A 21,649-nucleotide genomic window follows, 5' to 3' on the forward strand; every position below is an offset into this window, starting at 1 on the left:
TGTTGCAAACGCTGACACATGTTAACACTCACAGATCAGTCCAGGGGTGACAAAGTCAATGTGGATTTTCCATCCGACAATGAGTTACTTTCCCCTCCTCTCCTGGGTCTGTGAAGCTGCCTTCACTCGAGAATGACTACAAGTTCAGCGAGGCTCTCATATCTGAGCCTTTTCCCCCGATTTCTGTCTCGCTGCTCGGAGGCTGTAGTGGGGGGGATACATCTTGAGGGATCCTGCTTCACCTTGCGTTGCCTCTCTCACTTGCAAACAGTCTGGAGGGAAGAAGGCTGAAGCGCTAATCCATTCAGCTTCTGCTGCCTCGTCAGCCTCCAACGCCGCCGCCCGGGATGCATCGGCAGATGTTGAGGATTTCACCTTCTTACTTTCCAGGCACTCGGCTTCCCTGGGTGCTTACGTCATGTCCAAACTGTATCCAAGAGTTCTCTGGCTCCGTTGGCTTTTTATTTCCAAGAGAATTGTCATTAGATGGCAGAAAGTCTTTCTGAGAACATGCGAAGGCCATATGTCTGACGGAGAGAGATGTACAGTGTGTGAAGGCAGCGAGACTTCTCGCCGATTCCTTTCCCTTCTCTCTCTTTCATTCGGTGTGTCTCAGATCTATTTCTACACCTTTCTGTTCAACTGTTGAGTTTCAGGTGGCTGGTAGCAGACAGAAAGTCTCCTCATCCACAGGTGATCTGCTCATAGGTCACAGCGACTCCCAAACTGGAGTGATGTGGACGGCCTTTACAGTGAGTGTATGAGATTGCAACAGGTTGGTTGTCACCAGCGGGTTTCTTCACCAAGCACCAAAGGATAGGCACACAAACCGCGCTCAATGTCTCCAATTAATATAAGAAAAGTCATTTCTGAGTGATTCATTTCCCAAACTGTTGAAGACTCAGTTTGAATGAAAACCCGATAAAGGTTTGGTTATGTTAAGGCACACAGGACCATGGAAAGGCTTTACAACGACTCGTCTGTTAAGCTTAGGGGACTTTCAATGGCAGGCAACATTCTGCATGGACATGTGAACATGTATTATGATTGGACTGATACCAAATTCCTTATTTTAAAGTTGAGTTTTAAAACATAAGCAGAAAGCTTGGAGGAGCTTTTGGAATCCAGGCCTCCTTTACTATAAGACAATCAGGAAGTTCTATTGTTAGCTTATTGAACGGCAGCATTTATTCTCACGTGAGAACAATGGGATCATATGTTGACAGCAGCTTAAATTCCTCATTGTTAAACTAAATACAGAGTAATTACTTGAACATAGTTCAGTCATAAAAAAATAAACGAGAATGATCTGAAGGAGCTCCGTTCGGGGTTCATTTTCTTCGACCACTCAAAATAAATTCCCTGTTAACAGAATTTTCCAACTGCAGCGTTTTTATGGACGGGGTCTCAGGCTGGAAGCGCTTTCAGCATTTGAAGCACATTCTTGTGGTCCATGAGCCTCTCATCGCAGACCAAACCCACTGATGCACTCAGCAGAACTAATTGGGTTTTGATGAAAAGGTTTCACTCGCATCACGTCCTGACTCTCCACTTTAAGAGTGGCGATGTTGTGTTTCCGAAGGAATAACCTACTGGAAGTATACTTTAGATTTGAATTGGTTGACGTAAAAACAAAATCCCCCCCAAAAATGCATCTTTTAATGCACAGAAATAATATAATTGTCCGCCAAGCTGTAATTTACAGGGACAGCTTTAGTCCCAGTACGGACGTCATGGGATGACACACTGTGACAGAAACACCATCAGCTCTGCAGGTCTGCTGTGGGATTGACAGCAGGATATATATCGTATATAATTAAATGTCCATTTGCTGCTCTCTGTCAGTGATTGTTGTAACACAGTAGTCAGTCAACTCTAAAGCTTTTATTTTGACAGTCAGGTCCCTTTTTTGATACTGCTGTGCTTTGGCATAATCATATTAACACAGAATAAATGCCAACACATTCTGACCGGTGACTGTTAAAGCAGCTGATTCCACTGATCCGGAGCGCCTTACAGAGATTGTGACTGAAGCCAACACATCTGGATCTACTACTGCGTATTATACACATGATCAAACCGTTAGAGGATGCTGAAACTATTTATCTAACTATAGACCAAGAGGGGCGGACCTTCAGGGTGAGCCCGTTAGAACCTCTTCTTTCACACCCGGCACGTCATCCATATCAGTGGAAGATATTCCAAAATAGATACTATTTAATTTCTGGATTAATTGTAATGAATTTGGCCATCAACATTTCAGGTAAAAGCTCAAAGCAAGAGTCTTGACAACTCTTGTGAAGGATGAAGTTACAGGAGCACAAATGTTCCTGTAGAGCAGCACAAGTTACATGGTGTAAGTTTAGTTATGACTCTCTTTAGCCTTCATGATCTCATATAAAACTGAATTATCTCAGTTTCCCATCTATTTAAAACGCGCCAGGATGTTGATTGCTCATCGTGGGCTTGATCTAAACACTGGGTGAAGAGGATCTGGATCTAAATATTAATTCAAATTGAAGTTGTTCCAGTCTCAGGCATCTCTGAGTTTTGGCCATGTTCTTGTTCCCTAAATCTCTCCTCAGGCGCTCTTCATTCCCTCTGCCGTCTCCAGCCCTTCTATACCCATCTCCACATGGAACTACACAAAACCGCTCAATAATAACGTAACAACCTGACGTGACAACCTGACGTAACAACGTAACGTAACAACGTAACGGAACAACGTAACGGAACAACGTAACGTAACAATGTTATGGAACAACGTAACGGAACAACGTAACGGAACAATGTAACGTAACAACGTAACGGAACAATGTAACGTAACAACGTAACGCAACAACGTAACGCAACAACGTAACGCAACAACGTAACGTAACAACGTAACGTAACAACGTAACGTAACAACGTAACGTAACAACGTAACGTAACAACGTAACGTAACAACGTAACGGAACAACGTAACGGAACAACGTAACGGAACAATGTAACGTAACAACGTAACGGAACAACGTAACGGAACAACGTAAGCAACATGCAACGTAACGGTAAGGTAACAACGTAACGTAACAACGTAATGCAACAACGTAACGCAACAACGTAACGCAACAACGTAACGCAACAACGTAATGCAACAACGTAACGTAACAACGTAACGCAACAACGTAACGCAACAACGTAACGCAACAACGTAACGCAACAACGTAACGCAACAACGTAACGCAACAACGTAACGTCACAACGTAATGTCACAACGTAACGTAACAACGTAACGCAACAACGTAACGCAACAACGTAACGCAACAACGTAACGTAACAACGTAACGCAACAACGTAACGCAACAACGTAACGCAACAACGTAACGCAACAACGTAACGCAACAACGTAACAACGTAGCAACAACGTAACGCAACAACGTAACGCAACAACGTAACGCAACAACGTAAGATAACGCAACAATGTAACGTAACAACGTAACGCAACAACGTAACACAACAACGTAACGCAACAACGTAACGCAACAACGTAACGCAACAACGTAACGCAACAACGTAAGATAACGCAACAATGTAACGTAACAATGTAACGTAACAACGTAACGCAACAATGTAACGCAACAACGTAACGTAACAACGTAATGTAACAACGTAATGCAACAACGTAACGCAACAACGTAACGCAACAACGTAACGCTACAACGTAACGTCACAACGTAACGTCACAACGTAACGCCGTCAACAACGTACAATGTAACGGCGCAACAACGTAACGCAACAACGTAACGCAACAACGTAACGTAACAACGTAACGCAACAACGTAACGCAACAACGTAACGCAACAACGTAACGCTACAACGTAACTTCACAATGTAACGTCACAACGTAACGTCACAACGTAATGAGCTCAGTGTGTCCTAAGCGTCCCCCTCAGCCTCTCAGCCTCTAGCAGCATCTCTAGACCTGGACCAGGTGAACCTAGTTCAGGTCTCACTATAAGACTATAAAGAGGAAAGTCTTCACTCATGGTGCAGGATAAGATCTATGGAACCAAAAGATAAATGTAATTTCTTTACATCAATACGATTTAAATCAGGGGGGCGGCGGCCTGAGGCGCGCACACCACCGGTGACCAATGGCACGCGGGTAATGACTTTGTCACGAGTGTTGTAGCCTCCAGGTTCTGCCCTCTTTCACAGCCAGTTGGACAGTTATTTATGGTATTCATGCAGTTTGATCTTCCCCTGTCCTCTGATTGGCTGATACGTGTTGCAGCATGTGTAAAGTGTATGGCTGATGAAGACGAAGGTGGAAGGTGGACCAGGTTATGATCTCAACCCAGATGTTTAACATCCAGCTTTTTCAGAAAATACAAACATCTTGACCAAATATTGACCTATACTGTATATGATCGATGATACTACAGGGGTAGAGTCACATGATGAGTTCATCTGAGGATGTAGGCGATGTCATGAGGAGATGATTGAGGCAAAAAAATAATCAATTTTGTCAAAAGATTTCTTCTGTCATTACTTTAGGAAGGTGACGATAGTAGATACTGTAACCCAAGATAATAACCACAATACAAGGTATTTTATATATATATAAACGGTTTTAACAATTATGTTTTCAATCAAAGAAAGAAGTCATTTGACATCATCAAGAACATTTAAACACTCTCCAATGACAACTTGTTGTGGGGTTTTCTCTACTTTTTGTAGTTATAGGGAAATATTACAACACAAATACAATCGCTCTTTGTTTGCTATAATATTAATAAATTTTAAAAAACACATGTGAACTCCTGTTTTTTTGTGTGGTAATGTATTAGTTATGTTGCTATATGTACATTAGCTCAATAGATGGAAAACAATAACAGATAAGAAAACATGTCAAAAATATTCCCATTAATAAATATTGTCGACTTGAAAATATGAAAATGTCAAAAATATTCCCATTATTGTCTATATTTTATATTTCTCTCCTTTGTGTGGAATGCGCACCAAACCAAATGTATTGTTGTTGTTGTTGTTGAAACAGCAAATATAGCTTTATGAAAGAAAAGTAAACCAAAAATGAAACTTAACATTTTTGCATCATATTTGGCATCATTAGTTTCCCTCTTGCTCTCTGAATGTCCTCATACTACAGTGTGTGTGTGTGTGTGTGTGTGTGTGTGTGTGTGTGTGTGTGTGTGTGTGTGTGTGTGTGTGTGTGTGTGTGTGTGTGTGTGTGTGTGTGTGTGTGTGTGTGTGTGTGTGTATCTGTATCTGTATCACAGAATCATAAGTCATAACTTTTCTCCAACTCCTTTCTGTCCTCCCGACCAACTCTCTCTGGCTCCTCCTGTTGCGCCTCCGCCGCGCGCGCGCAGGACAGACGCTCCTCATTCCGGACTGAGAGTCCCACAGAGCAGGAGCGAGACCCGGACCACCACCACCGCCAGCCCCCTCAGGATTATACATTAATGAGTCCGCGTTGAGCTCCTGCTCCGGACGCGTTGCCGCGCGGCTCGTCGGCGCCACACCAACCGGACTGAGCGCGTTCTGGACTGCAGAAGATGGACCGCGAGGAGCCGCCCAGAGACCGGCTCCACGCACGTTGAGGTAAAGAGCATCTGTTTGTTCTTTACAGTGACTTGAGATGCAGTGATTACATATTCAGGTGGCGCGCGGCAGCATGTGCGCGTGCTCCTCTGCAGTCCATCCGTCCGTGCGCGCGGATGGAGGCAGAGAGAGTCCCCCAGGACGCGCGTGCGCCAAACGGGGATTATGAGTTATGAGTGTGACCTGAGATTGTGTCATTACAGCTTCTATGTTCACCTGGATCATAACGTGAACCCGGGTCTTCATTACCTTCGGCTCCCTAAGCCAGTGAGGTGTTGTGTTTTATTTATTCTTATTTATTTTGAGATGTCTTAAGTATCCTGTCTTCATGTTGTTTACCTGTTGCTGATACTGACTGATGAGTTGTATTTCCTTGTATTGTTTTTACAATGACCATAAACTTCCTTATTCTTATAAAAGTATTTTTTTAAATGCTAAAAATACTTTGTAGTACTAATAATTATAATGATAATAGAAATAATAATCAGACTAATAATTAACAAATACTACAACAACTGAAATTAATAATAATTAAATGTATTGATAATAATACAAATAATAATAAGATCATAATAACCGGTGTCATGTGTTGATAACGAGATATTGTTAGGCCATCTGAAAAATACTTTCTACTACTACTAATTATAATGATAATAATAAATAAAAAAATCCTAACAAATACTACTCTTACTATTAATGATGATAAATGATATTTAATAAGAATAAAATCATAATAATCTGTGTCATGTGTTGACAACAAGATATTGTTATTGTAGTTATTAGGACAGCTGAGAAATATTTTCTACTATCATGACACCGGTTATTATCATCTTACTATTATGATTATTATTATTAGTAGTAGTAGTAGTAGCAGTAGCAGTAGCAGTAGTATTTGTTCATTCTTATTCTGATTATTCGTATTATAATCATTGTAATTAGTAATAATGTTATTGTAGTTGTTACAGGGCCAGCTGCTGCTCCCCTGAATGAAGATGGACCCCCCCGCCCTGTGGCTGCTGCTGCTGCTGCTGGGGGCCCTGCCCCCTGTTGGCATGGCGACCTGCCCCCGGCCCTGCTCCTGCCCCCAGCCCGCCGAGCTCCACTGCACCTTCCGCTCCCTCGGCAGCGTCCCGGCCGCCGTGTCCGTGCACGTGCGGCGCATGAACCTGGGGTCAGTCGCGCTCTGAGTCGCGCTCTGAGTCCACAATCACTATATATATGTATAATATACATATATATGCACACATATATATATATATATATACGGATATATTATTTATATACATATATATATACATATAACTGCACACATATTTATATATGTTATTTATATGTGTATGTATATATATATATATTTATTTATATATGTATATATATACATATATATTATTTATATACATAAACATATATATATATGTGTGTATATATATATATGAATATGTTCATTTATATATATATATATATATTATATATATATATTGTTGTTTCAGGTTCAACAGTATCAATAAGATCACAGACACATCGCTGGCCGGTCTGAGGAAGCTGGAGCTCCTGATGGTCCACGGCAACGACATCCACAGTCTTCCCCACGGTGTGTTCAGGGACCTCTCTTCTCTCCAGGTACACAATGAAGACATTACCTGAGTGAATGAATACTAGCTGTCCTTGAGTCATACTAGCTGTCCTTGAGTCAGACATCAGATATTAGTCATAACCCATAGAATACTGTACGCTGTTCATAATCAATCAAACTTGTATTTCAGACTCACAGTCCAGATAGTACAACACATTAAAGGAGAATCAAATACATACAGAATCACAAGTAAAACTACGAATGCTTTATACATAGACAGCTGTACCAATATTTTCACAGCTGGCACTGGTAGAAGAACTTAACTTTATGTTTAATAAATCATGATCATTTCAGACATACATCAGATTTCTTAAAACAGCTTTAAAAGTAATAACTCCTGGAGCCACAAACATTTCACTGGCACTACTCCACCTTGGTCTCTTCAATCATATTCTCATGGCATCATTATGGGCTATAAGTCTCTGTCTCATACGTCATCATCACATTAAATATCTAAACGTCTTGTAGAAGATCTCTCATCTGTTCAACGTGCCTCAGCTACACTACCCAGTCAAAAGTTTTAGAAGACCTCACTTTCTCCAGTTTTTATTGAAATGTTCACACAGTTTAATTTCTCAATGAACTTGGAAATTAAAGCATAGATTATATAAACAATTGGAGATTTAAAAAAATGCCATCTACATTTTTGACTCATCAAAGTATCCAAAATGGAAATCAAATTGCAACGCCCTCCTCAGCCCCTCCTCTGTCTCTTGATGGGTTCATTCTCTTCACCTGCCCTCAGCTCCTCCTCTGTCTCTTGATGGGTTCATTCTCTTCACCTGCCCTCAGCTCCTCCTCTGTCTCTTGATGGGTTCATTCTCTTCACCTGCCCTCAGCCCCTCCTCTGTCTCTTGATGGGTTCATTCTCTTCACCTGACCTCAGCTCCTCCTCTGTCTCTTGATGGGTTCATTCTCTTCACCTGCCCTCAGCTCCTCCTCTGTCTCTTGATGGGTTCATTCTCTTCACCTGCCCTCAGCTCCTCCTCTGTCTCTTGATGGGTTCATTCTCTTCTTCACCTGACCTCAGCTCCTCCTCTGTCTCTTGATGGGTTCCTTCTCTTCACCTGCCCTCAGCCCCTCCTCTGTCTCTTGATGGGTTCATTCTCTTCACCTGACCTCAGCTCCTCCTCTGTCTCTTGATGGGTTCATTCTCTTCACCTGCCCTCAGCTCCTCCTCTGTCTCTTGATGGGTTCATTCTCTTCACCTGCCCTCAGCTCCTCCTCTGTCTCTTGATGGGTTCATTCTCTTCTTCACCTGACCTCAGCTCCTCCTCTGTCTCTTGATGGGTTCCTTCTCTTCACCTGCCCTCAGCTCCTCCTCTGTCTCTTGATGGGTTCATTCTCTTCACCTGACCTCAGCTCCTCCTCTGTCTCTTGATGGGTTCATTCTCTTCACCTGCCCTCAGCTCCTCCTCTGTGTCTTGATGGGTTCATTCTCTTCACCTGCCCTCAGCCCCTCCTCTGTCTCTTGATTGGTTCATTCTCTTCACCTGCCCTCAGCCCCTCCTCTGTCTCTTGATTGGTTCATTCTCTTCACCTGCCCTCAGCCCCTCCTTTGTCTCTTGATGGGTTCATTCTCTTCACCTGCCCTCAGCTCCTCCTCTGTCTCTTGATGGGTTCATTCTCTTCACCTGCCCTCAGCCCTTCCTCTGTCTCTTGATTGGTTCATTCCCTTCACCTGCCCTCAGCCCCTCCTCTGTCTCTTGATTGGTTCATTCCCTTCACCTGCCCTCAGCCCCTCCTCTGTCTCTTGATTGGTTCATTCTCTTCTTCACCTGCCCTCAGCTCCTCCTCTGTCTCTTGATTGGTTCATTCCCTTCACATGGTAGTGTATGTGGGGTCTTGGAGGTGTGGGAGGTTTGAGGAGGATCATAATGTCATCATGACTGATGATGATTTTCTTTAGATGTTGAAAATGAGCTACAATAAGCTGAAGGAGATCCACAGACACACCCTCCAGGGTCTCTGGGCATTGGCCCGGTTGCACCTGGACCACAACCACCTGGAGTTCATCCACCCGGACGCCTTCCAGGGCCTCACCGGCCTGCGGCTGCTACAGCTGGAAGGCAATCGGCTTCAGCAGCTGCACCCGGCCACCTTCTCCACCTTCACCCTGATGGGCCACTTCCACGTGTCCACCCTGAGGCACTTCTACCTGTCGGACAACAGGCTGACGTCGCTGCCCTCCAGGCTGCTGGCGGCCATGCCACAGCTGGAGAACCTGTACCTGCACGGGAACCCGTGGGTATGCGACTGCCACATGAGGTGGCTCCATGACTGGGATCAGACTTCTCCAGGTCAGACTTAATTTGAGACCTTTGAGACAGAGTTCACCTTTAAAATGCCCATTGATCCATTTTTATTTGTCCCTATATCAATATTAGATTTGTACAAATTCATACATGTCTTTACTCGACGCCATTACTTCAGCAAATCAGTATTTTTGAGTTTGGTTTATTTATAGAGAATATTTAAATAGAACAGAAGTTGGAACGCTATACAGTGGGGAAAAAACAATTCTGTATATATATACATGTAAATATATATATATATGTGTATGTATACATACACATAAATATATATATGTATACACATATATAAATATATGTGTGTGTATATATATATATATATACTGTATATATATATATATAGTCTCTGATTTCATGTGTTTTTATGTTCCATCTTAATGTTGTTGTGTAAATGTAATTTACCAGACTGAACACCCATGTGCCGTCTTCTTTATTTACTTCCATTGCTGACTGCCTGTTGGACGTCACATTGCTATGAATTGTGGGTAATTCGCTTGGGCAAAGTCAGCATCTAACGCTGACTTCTGGAAAGGGTTCATAAAGGGCTCAAACATTCAATTTGATAGTGAAACTAAACCCTAAAGAGATTGGGATAAATCTCAAAATAAATGATGGATTAGAATTTTGAAAGATGTTAATCCAAGAATACAGCCCTGTCTTGTTTGACAGCGTTTGTGTTTTTTGTCTTCAGGTGTTTTGAAATGTAAAAAGGACCGGGCCCTCCCCGGTGGCCAGCTGTGCCCCATGTGCTCCTCTCCTCGGCACCTCCACAACAAAGAGCTCCAGGCTTTGGAGAACCTGGTCTGCAGCACCCCCATCATCAGTTCCCCTCACCGGACTTCCCCACCTGAAGAGAGCGAGGTTCTGACCGTGGACGACTTCAGGGAACCGTTTGGGAACATCACCCTGGGCCTGTCAGACGAACACGGGAACGAGGTGGATCTGGAGTGTGATATCGGCGAACCCAGAGTGCTGACCAAGATCAACTGGGAGCAAGTCAACCAGCTGGCCTCCAATATCACTGTGTCCGTGGATCTCGAATGCCCTGTCGACAGAGAAAAGTACGAGCGACTCTGGAGGCTTATCGCCTACTACAGTGATGTGCCAGCTCACCTGCAAAGGGGGATTCTGCTCAGAAGTGAGCCCAACCCAGTCTACGTGTACAGACAGGACTCTGAGAAGGACGCCCAGTACTACACCGGTGTGAAGGTTAACATCATGGCCCAGCCCGCGTGGCTGATGCAGACATCTGCAAACCTTCAGCTGAACAGACTTCAATCAACAGCCAAGATGGTCAAATTGATCCTGAGCACGGACTTCTCAGAGACGGTTGAGACGGAGCTCGTGCGGAGACAGAGGCGGACGTGGGTCACGATTGAGTCAATAGACACGACTCGCAGTGCGGTGAGTGCTATCCTGGGGAATCCAAGCCAAATGCACTGCAACGTGCACAGCTCTGGCCAACCAGTCATCCACTGGATGCTGCCAAACGGCTCGAGGGTGGAGGCCCCATACAGCAGTCCAGACAACAGGGTGTCTCTGTCCAGTGATGGACAGCTGGTCATTAAAGCCGTCAGACACGCAGACACTGGGATTTACTACTGTATTGCCAAGGTTCATGAAGACCTTGCTGTCATGCCATTCCGTCTGACAGTGCTGGAATCTTCGAGCCCTCCCCCAGGGGAGGACACCTCAATTACACCTCTTGAGGGATTTGCAGGCCACCCCGTGTCCCTGCCTTGCACAGCATCTGGTTCTCCTGATGCTGAAATTCACTGGATCCTGCCAAACAGCAACATAGTTAGTTTCCGAGCTAACTCCTCGAGAGCTTTGGTGTATTCCAATGGCACTCTACACATCCCACGGACTCAGCTATTGGACAGTGGTCACTATAAATGCGTCGCCATTAATCAACATGGTGTGGATACACTCGCTACAAAAATCACTTTGGTCCGGCGAAAGGGGCTCATAAGGCCCTTGAGGAGGTTTCCGACAAGACCTCAGTCAGCGTCAGGGGTAAACACTCAGATTAACGTCCCCACGGAGGATACAGAGGAGGCCTCAGGGGACGTTGAGGTTCCTCAGACAGGGGCTCCGACGAGTCGCTCGGATCCTTTGAGGAAGAGATTTCCAGGAGGTGTGGCCCCTGGCAGAAGGGGCGTCCATCCATCGAGGAAGGGGTGGCGGAGGCCGCCGGTGCTTCGAAAACCAAGAGGACCACATGTGGAAGACGGGAAGAACACAGTGGAGAGCAGGAGGAAGATCAATATGTCAAAGAGTAAGATAGACCCAGAGAAATGGGCGGATATTTTGGCGAAGATTCGGGATCGAAATGCTCAGAATGTCGCAACACCACTCCCGCTTCAGCATACAACAGAGAGGACGCAGACAGAGAAGGCAACGCAGACACAAGGTACTATAGAGGGATCTTCAACTGGCATGACTGTGCAGGATTACTTCATAACACCACAGACTCCAACACAATATACACAAATGACAACAACTGAACATCCTGCAGAAGGTCAAGGCACATACGTGATATCTGACAGCGACACCACGCATAATACCCGCGATGTGACCTCAAACAGTCAGAACACACACGGCGTACATGTTGCAGAAGAGCCACACATGACACAGACTCCATACAATGCACAGCACACAGCCCAAGACACACACTTCGATACGCACACTAGTTCAAACAGTGTGTTTTTCCCCCAGCAGCAGACCACATCTGTTCCCCTAGACTATGTCACTTTCTGGCAGGCCAGCACAAACACTCCAAGCAGCAGTACATTTCCTCCCAAAGAAAACCAGAGCACAAATACAGACGTTAATGGAGTCAAAGCAGCTGATGAATCCAACGCATCGGAGATAAGCGAGAATATGGACCGACTGAATGTCGGTGCCAGCTCCACTAAAGAACTCTCTTCAAGTCAAATGATCCCTTCGGTCGGCCCAAATGAATCAGAATCAAGCCAAATGGGAAATGGAAAACATTTGAGTATAACTGCAACAACAACACAGTTGCATACTCATCCAAAGGAATCTACACTAGAATCTCAAGCGATGCTCACACAAGTATCTCCAACAACTACACCAGTACCCACCATGACAAGAAGGAGGGGGTCTGAAGGACGGCTCCCCCCTCGCATTCGACAGCCTCACTCCAGGAGAAGAAGTGGAGTTCGTCGGAAAAAGCCAAACAAAAGGAAACTAAAGCTAATTAAACCTCCCCAAGTTATTACCACCATACCTTCGAACGCTCTCCTAGCAACAGTCACGACCGTTGCTTTCAAACAGCTAAAAATAGACCCATTAAAAGTTAAAACAGACCATCTCTATACCACTGTTCCATTCAGCGGCAGCCAAGCGGCGTCATCATCAGGCATACGGAGACATGCAGAAAGCTCAGTCTCAGGGCATGACGATCCGGCAGCCAGAAAACTGTCCTCACTAACAACTTCTCCCCCCGAAACAAGCGGCAGCCATCAACCCACAGCCAAACCTCAGCTCCAAAGAACATCACCATCCTTTCCAACGGCATCTCCAGAAGTGGGCCGGGGAAAGACCAGTTCTCAAACAGCCCTGAGAACCTCAGGAAGTCCATCTCCTCCCAAGCTCTCGGATATGATCACGTCAGTCACGGACGGCCCTCTTCCACCTGTTAAACCCTCAGAGGAGGCGCAGCAGCTCAGTGCTACAGGAGACCTTGGACCTATGGCACGCTCCGGGGATGTTCTCACTCTAATGCAAGTGTTAACAGATGTCGGGCCGACTGAATCAGACTATCAATACACACCCACGGAAAAAGGTGAAATAATGCAGTTGAAAGAGACTAAACTCCCTGTTCCACTGCTGCCTCCCCCATTCGCCTCCGCTGCTTCCTTGACCGAGCATGAAATCAATACGACCTCAGGATACGCCTCGAGTAGCTTAATTACAACACTGAGCGTGCCTCCTGACGCAGAAGATGTTACCTCAAAGATACCGACACTATCTGAAAGACCCTCTCATGATTTTAGTCAAAATAAAGCCACAAGCAGTGAGTCCGAGGCAAACACAGGAAATCACTCTGTGACTCCTTTGACAAGTATCGCCGTGACAACAACAGTCCCTCCCACTTCATCGAGGCCTGATGTTGTGGTGCCACATGTCACACGACCCGAAACATTTCCCACAGAAACCCAAACCGGCCCTTTCTTTAGGGCCACCACTCAGGAGGCTCCAAGGATCAACATATTTCCAGACGACCACGGTCAAGACCAACAAACCCAACCCATCACCACATCAGAGCCTATGGGAACGTCAGACCTCCGTCCTGCAACCCAGTCAACTGAACACAAGCTGGCGCCATTCATTAGTACAAATCCAACTTCTCCTGCCCTCAGATTAACCAGCAAAGCGACCGTCACCAATGCCCCAACAATTGCAGCAATCCAAACTGAACCATTCAGAGGGGGACTTCCAACAAGCACCCAGGAGGTGTCCAAAAAGCCCCAGCTACCTGGAAGAGGCTCTTTGCCAAGAGGGAAGCCAAGAATAACTAAGAGCACTTTCCAGACGTTCACTGTGGACGCTGAAACCGATGCTGAGCTTCCCTGTGGGGCCGAGGGCGAGCCAATGCCTTTCCTGTCATGGACTAAAGTTGCCAGTGGTATGTATGACTCAACTTTCTAACAACTCAGTAGTTTATGTACCTCAGGTCAGACTTGCAAGTTCCTCCTTTACAAACATTACGGAAATGGAAAAAAATAAATCATGTAATCAGTTTAAATAGTCTGTAAGAGCCTAGAATAAGATGCCTTATTTAAGTTTCCAAAAAGTACTAAGTAATATAAATTAATAATAGTAATCATCATTATTTGTATTCATAGTAATAGCATGAATGCTATGTAATAATAATAATAAATAAAATTAGATTAAAGTCCATTGTTGTTCAATATGGTTTCACATTCATCATCAGTGAAGATGTGTATTCAATATGTAACGGTGATGAGGATGAGAGATAACATGGAACAAGAACTTCTCACTTTTTGTTCCAAGCCACTTCATTAAAAATTGGAGGAAGCTGTCCTTCTTCATGCAGATATGTCTGAGGATTAACTTGCTTTTCGGGGCAGCTTTTTGTGGCCATTTGAGGAATTGCAGTTTTTGGCATTGCCATGTAGGCTGAATTTCTTTTTATGAGATTTATTTTGACAATATCTGTACAACGTAACTATGGTTTAGGTGAGGCACAGATTGTGTTTTTGGGCAAATAAACTATGTTTAAGATTTATTAAAGTAAGGGAAAGATCATGTTTATCTTTTTTTTAAATCTGCCTTTCAACAATTTACCTAACATGTTTAATATGTCTGAACACGGTCTTTCTTAAAATCTTTGTTTTTCCATTCACACAGGGGCAAGTATTGCTCAGAACACCAGGGTCCAGAGGTTTGAGGTCCATCCAAATGGAACATTAATCATCAGAAACACACGGCCGTTGGATGGGGGCCAGTACCTTTGCACAGTCCAGAACCAGTACGGCACAGACCAGTTGGTGGTCCACCTTGTTGTCCTGTCTCAGCAACCGCGGGTCCTCCAGCCTCGGCACAGAGACGTCGCTGTGCGCCTGGCTGACAAAGTCAAGTTGGAGTGTAGCGTGGAGGGGCACCCTCCGCCTCGAGTCACATGGGTGCTGCCTAACCATGTCCACGTAGCAGCCGCCCCGCTCGGTGCTGCCCCTCAACAGCACGTGGCCGTCTTTAGTAACGGAACACTCCAGATTACCCAGGCCACGTCCACAGACGGAGGGATCTATAAGTGCGTCGGCAGCAATGCAGCTGGGGCCGACTCGGTCTCAGTCCGCCTCTCTGTGTCGGTGTTGCCGCCTGTGATTCACCAGGCACAGCATGAGAACACCACTGTCCCAGAGGGCAGCCCCGCATACATCCACTGCACTGCCTCAGGGGCCCCTCAGCCAGTCATCAGCTGGATGACACCGGACGGCATGCGGCTCACTGCTTCCCAACTGGTTTCTGGACGCAACCTCGTTGTCTTTCGCAATGGGACCCTGTACATCCGGGGATTGGGCCGGGGCAATGCTGGGAGGTATACATGCTCAGCCAGTAACGCCGTGGCATCCAGCACGAGAACGGTGGTGTTGAGCACGAGGAGGAATCCAAACTCCACCAAGGCCAGTATCACCTTGTCGTCCCCCCAGAGAACAGAAGCAATCTATGGGGGGAGGCTGTTGCTCAACTGCGTGGCAACAGGAGGGCCGGTGCCCCGCATCATCTGGAGAACACCCTCCAAAAAGCTTGTGGATGCTCAGTTCAGGTAACAAATGTACATAACACATTTTAACCAATGGAATGTTTCAATACATGTATTTCTTTAACAATTGAATGTCTTCTAAATGCTGTTGTCTCTTCTCGATGCAGTTTTGACCCCAGGATAAAGGTGTTCCCCAATGGCACCATCACCATTCATTCTGTGACCGACAAGGACAGCGGTGACTACCTGTGTCTGGCACGTAACAAGATGGGCGACGACTATGTTCTGCTGCGGGTCGACGTTTTGACCAGACCGGCCAAGATCGAGCAGAAGCAGCAGAGATCCAATCAGGAGGTGGTGTACGGTGGGGACCTGAAGGTGGACTGTGTGGCATCTGGTCTCCCCAACCCTGAGATCAGCTGGGCCCTGCCGGACGGCAGCATGGTCAACCCCATCAAACGGAGTGCTGTTGTCAGCGGGGGACGCAGTCGCAGGTATGAGCTGCTTCATAATGAGTCTTAAAATTAACTTTCACTTCTAAAATATACTTCATGGTTCATTCAGAGGGGCTGAATCAACTTAAAGAATCGTTCAGAAGTTCTGGTGTTGGTGACATGAATGAATGAATAAAAAGGCTTTATGAGAAGAAACAGGATGCTCCAGAAGTGCTGAACTAGTTGTAAATATGCTTATTACATCCATATCTTCATTCATAACTTCATAAAGTATACTCCAATTGTAAGAGTAAACAGATTTGATGCAATGTAGATTTCTGTTGGAAAACCTGCTCTCGTAAATTCTATGATTAAAGTAAATTCATTCAGTTAAATATTTCAACTCTGAAATGTGCTTCGAGTTACAGCTCGTCAAAGCTCCTGGCCTTCGGCCCTCGCTTCAATTTAGGAAAAACGTTGCCAGGAAACTTGAATGGGGAAAAAACTTGAAAGAAACATAAGGAAGCATAACCGAGAAGCGTGATGCATAATGTCCATATAATTGATTGGGAAATAGTCCCTGACTCTGCTCCGGTGGCAGCTCACCACCTGAAGATTGATGACTCTTTACACTTCCCATGAAAATTACTTCAAGACCCAATTTTGGCATATGCTGCTGCAATAGAACACACCTTTGTATTTTGACTGTATTCATTGTTTCCTGCCATGATGCATGATACTGTAAATACCTTTTCAGTCCATCAAGGCTGGGCCACAAAACACTTTTTTTTCTGACACATAATCGCTGACTGAACACAGAAAAAAGGATTAACAGAGTATGAAATAGTACTTGTGTCTCTAAAAGGCAATTTATTTGTGCAAAGTATTTCTTCAGTGAGAATGTGATGTATGTGAAACAAGTAAGTTACAATGTGTGTCGTCCAAATCTTAATAATTGCATTCATTCATATATTGTGTAATAAATGAACATGAATGCATTCAACTCAACTGAAGCACAGTAAACAATCGGCATCTCCATTCCCGCCTTCCCTCTCTCTCTCTCTCTGTAGGTATGTGGTGTTTGACAATGGAACCCTGTACTTCAACCATGTTGGCATGCCAGAAGAAGGTGATTACACCTGCTACGCTGAGAACCAACTGGGCAAGGATGAGATGAAGGTTAGAGTCAAGGTCAAGGTTACAACTTCCCCGCCACTAATCCAGGATAAAGACCAAAAGCCCGTCAGGGTTTTCTATGGTGAGACAGTCACACTGAGATGCAGTGCCAAAGGGGTACCGAAGCCCACCATCACATGGATATCCCCGACAAATAGAGTGATCTCCCCTGCATTACCAAAATACCAGGTCCTGGATGATGGGACATTGGTAGTTCAAAAGGTCCAGCGCTTTGATGGAGGAAACTACACCTGCATGTCGAGGAACAATGCAGGACAAGACTATAAAGTAATTAAGCTTGAGGTCTTAGTAACATCTCCAATAATCAACGGCGTAAGAGGAACTGCCAACACCATCAAGGTGGCCGCAGTCGAGGGTCAGCGGAAGCTGGTGGACTGCGTGGCAAAGGGAACTCCCACCCCTCGCATCATGTGGGTGCTACCAGGAAACTTGATCCTACCTGCACCATACTACAGCAACAGAATGACAGTACACCAAAACGGTACCTTGGAAATCCGGTCCGCCAAGAGGACAGATTCGGGGCAGCTGGCTTGTATCGCACGTAATGAAGGAGGAGAGGTCAAAATGGTGGTCAACTTGGATGTGAAAGAAGTTGTTGAGAATCCACAAATCAGTGGTTCCAGACCAGATAGCCTTTCACTGACGGTGGGGAATACAATGACATTGAATTGCTCTCTTGAGGGCTCGAAACTTCCTCCACTCACTTGGATCTTACCCAACGGCACACCGTTGCATCGCGGCGCTCGTTTGTTCAAGTTTTTCCACAAGCCCGATGGCTCTTTGATCATCAGCAACCCATCTGTTGCTGAAGCCGGAATGTATCGCTGTCTGGGGCGTAATTCTCAAGGGCTTGTGGAGCGGACGATCACCTTGTCCCCGGGGAGAAAGCCGGAGATGAACAACAGATATCGCTCTCCTGTAAGCGTTGTCAATGGGGAGAGACTTTTGCTTCATTGTCTAAGCAGTGGCGAACCTCTCCGACTAACATGGACGATACCCAGTGGGGTGGTCCTCAACAGGCCACAGAGAGCTGGGCGGTATGCTGTCCTACCTAATGGGACACTTGCCATCCAACAAGTATCGGTGTACGATCGGGGTTCCTACATGTGCAGAGCGGCAAACGAGTATGGCAGCGCTCAGCTTTCTGCATCGGTCATTGTGATTGCATACCCTCCTCGAATTACCAACGGCCCTCCCTCTGTGACTTATGCGAAACATGGAGTTGCTGTTCAGTTAAACTGTGTAGCAACTGGGATCCCAAAAGTGGAGGTAGCATGGGAAACACCCGATAAAACCCGCTTGGCTGTCAGTTCGCAGCCACGCCTTTTTGGGAACAAGTACCTGCACCCACAAGGTTCCCTCATCATCCAGAACCCGACGCAAAGAGACGCCGGCGTCTATCGATGCACGGCTCAGAATGCAATCGGCATAGACTCTAAAGCGACCATTCTGCAAGTGTTTTGATGAATCTCACTTCACGATGGTCAATCGACATACTGGATTGCCCAAGCAACTGCCGAGATGAAAGCAGCGGATGTTTATAATGATCGTAATGTAAAAAACTGCTGTCACAATTGTGAAATATTGAGGTGATTCAAACCTTCAGTTGTGCTCTTTAGAGGCAAACAGTTGATGGTATTTTCCCGCACCACACTTAACTATAGACATATTTTTTTATATTTATAATCCACATCACTGGGAACTATCAAAGACCTCCAATTGTGAGAAATGTTTGCTAAAGATAGGCTAATCACGCGAGGAAGCAGAGTACAATAATGCCTGTGTGGTGGTGTTTAGCAGAATTGTTCCCAGTTATTGCTCATGCACAGTTGCTGCGGTTCCCTTTTTTTTTTTTGGATACCAGTTGTTGTGTTTTAAAATTCAGCTTCAGGAAAATGGCTTGTGTAGTCCCTTTGTGCATTCTATTATTACACGTTCCTGAATGATTTAAATTTCACCAGCAAAGATGAATAATCCGAGTTACCCGATTGGTTCTACCCGGGACAAACACCATAATAGAAAACTAAATAAATTTAAATATTTTGACATTTTGAAATTTCTATACATTTCAAATCACTCAGGGAGATGAGACGACGAGTAAAAAATAGGATCTCTATGGTCCTACCAATACGAGTAAAGTCAACAACAACAATCAGGTAAAGATTACTGCTCTTCTGTCCACAGTACTACTACTCTACGAAATATACATAGGTTACACATAGCTAACGCTTACTTGTCGAACAGTTACTTAATGGGAAAACAACATAATATGGAAAGAGTTGGTCATTTTGGACTCACGTAACAAACTGCATAATGGCATCAGACTCCGTCTCCTCAACGGTAGCTTTTCTTTTATGACATCGTACAATTGCTTCTGAGATTGACAGAAGAATTGTTTAATTTATATGACGCATTTTCTAACTAGGAAATATTGTTTAACTTAACTAAGGAATTGATTAAAAATATGCATCAGGTTGATAGCAAGATTTCTAAAGTAGATGATTTGTATATTCTACACCCAAAGACATCAGTTGGTATCCTGTGCTTCCCATAAATGTCCATCTTTAGTAGTTTCTGTGTTTCCATAACTGCACATATTTCAATAACTGATGGTTTTTTGCTCTCCGCAGTGAAGCATTTTTATTTATCTGCTTCTTACAAAAAATGCTGATTAATGTTCTATGTCTTCAATTGTAAATTATTTGTCTTTGACAGACTGGCGCATCGCAGTATTCACATATTTTAATAAAACATTTCCACCTGCTTCTTCGAAGCTCAGAGTAAAAAAATAAAGAAAATAAAGTCGTATTGCTGAGGCAGGGAAAGCAAAAGATTTGAAGATGTTGGCTCGAGAATGTTTTTTCCACTGTACTATAAATGACATCCATAACTGAGAATCATTCTTTTTTATTAAAATTTGATATAGGAGCGTTTGCCACAAACGTTTTAGGACTTTATATACCTTTACATTATGAAAGTTGAATGCAGTTTTTCTTCTGCTGTCCTTAGAAAGCAGAGGAAAGATACCAATCTGAGAGAATACCCAATTAAGCGTGTTGGATGAAGGAAGTAGGTCACCATTATTCTTAGAAACTTGCAATAATCGCTCAGGGAATACAGTTGCAGTCTGGAGCCATGAGGAAATACCCCATTAGTCCAGCAGATTTGGCTTGAAAGAAATGTACAGGGTGGCGGTACCCAACGGCATTTACTCTTCTTTTTTCTTTTTTACTGGAGCAATGTTTTCTTCTGTGTATTGTTGAGTAATCTTTCATATGTATTATATATAGCTGCTACAAAAACAAAGGTTACAGGTAAAAGTGCTTTATAAAATGGGAAAATTGGAACTAAAAGAAAGATAAATCAGCAGCTGCTGGAGGACGGAGCTCCCAGGAGAAGACGCCGTGCCCACCTTCATGAATCACTGATGTATTGCACTATCCATCAGGCATGTAGGTAAGTGATCCAAGTCAAACACACCCAACCTGTGCATGCTGGAGGCCACATGTGGAAGAAAGGGGGAGATGGGGAAGGCAGCGCCAGGTACTGCTAGCATCACAAACGCTACATTACCAACTAACACTAGTGCTAGCTTGTTCATAATGCACTTTAACTGTGATATTAATTGAGATTCTAATTTTGGCTGGACATTTGACACCTCGGTTAGATGACAAGCTCTTTGTTACCAATAACTACATGGCCATTTCCAAAGTTTAGCTTCTTGAAAGTAGAGCTAACTTTAATCTATAGCTAATGTGGGCCTATAGCGGTGACACATGAATGTATTACTCTACAACGGAAAGATTCACTCAACATGACCGAGTCTCACTCTACTCAACCATAACATATGAATGTCGTCACAAACCAGTGTGGTGTGAGCCATTGTTCAGGTGTGTGTCATTTATTACGTGGGCGAAGCTAACGTAGCAAGCAAGAAAGTGCACGCGTCACTCTCTTCATGTCTCTGTTTACTTGCTGAGTCTTCGTCAATCCCGTCAAACCCTGAATACACAAGACAGTTGTACGGTAAGTAAAGAAGTACACACCTACACACTTATTTGATACAACTGGCAACCACTTGTTGTGAAGTGATTGCAAAGCGTCCCCTGCTTCATGGTCTGTTTGACTCTAAATGTCCATAAAGTACTAAATGATGACATCATGCTGTATAGAAGCAGACTTGAAACTAGAGACTGAGACATAAACTCCTGTT

At 44.5% G+C, this 21,649-nt stretch overlaps 1 protein-coding gene across 1 annotated transcript; it reads left to right on the plus strand.

Moving 5' to 3' along the window:
- The first annotated feature begins 6,590 nt into the window (after positions 1–6,590).
- mxra5a (matrix-remodelling associated 5a) lies at positions 6,591–20,333 on the plus strand. The gene is made up of 7 exons (XM_056431532.1): positions 6,591–6,775; positions 7,095–7,224; positions 9,147–9,537; positions 10,241–14,203; positions 14,950–15,868; positions 15,973–16,299; positions 17,310–20,333. The coding sequence occupies exons 1-7, from the start codon at positions 6,591–6,593 to the stop codon at positions 18,898–18,900; spliced, it is 7,506 nt and encodes a 2,501-aa protein (XP_056287507.1). The 3' UTR covers positions 18,901–20,333.
- Positions 20,334–21,649: the final 1,316 nt, after the last annotated feature.

This window comes from Pseudoliparis swirei, chromosome 14 (assembly GCF_029220125.1).
Source record: "Pseudoliparis swirei isolate HS2019 ecotype Mariana Trench chromosome 14, NWPU_hadal_v1, whole genome shotgun sequence".
Classification (NCBI taxonomy): Eukaryota; Metazoa; Chordata; class Actinopteri; order Perciformes; family Liparidae; genus Pseudoliparis; species Pseudoliparis swirei.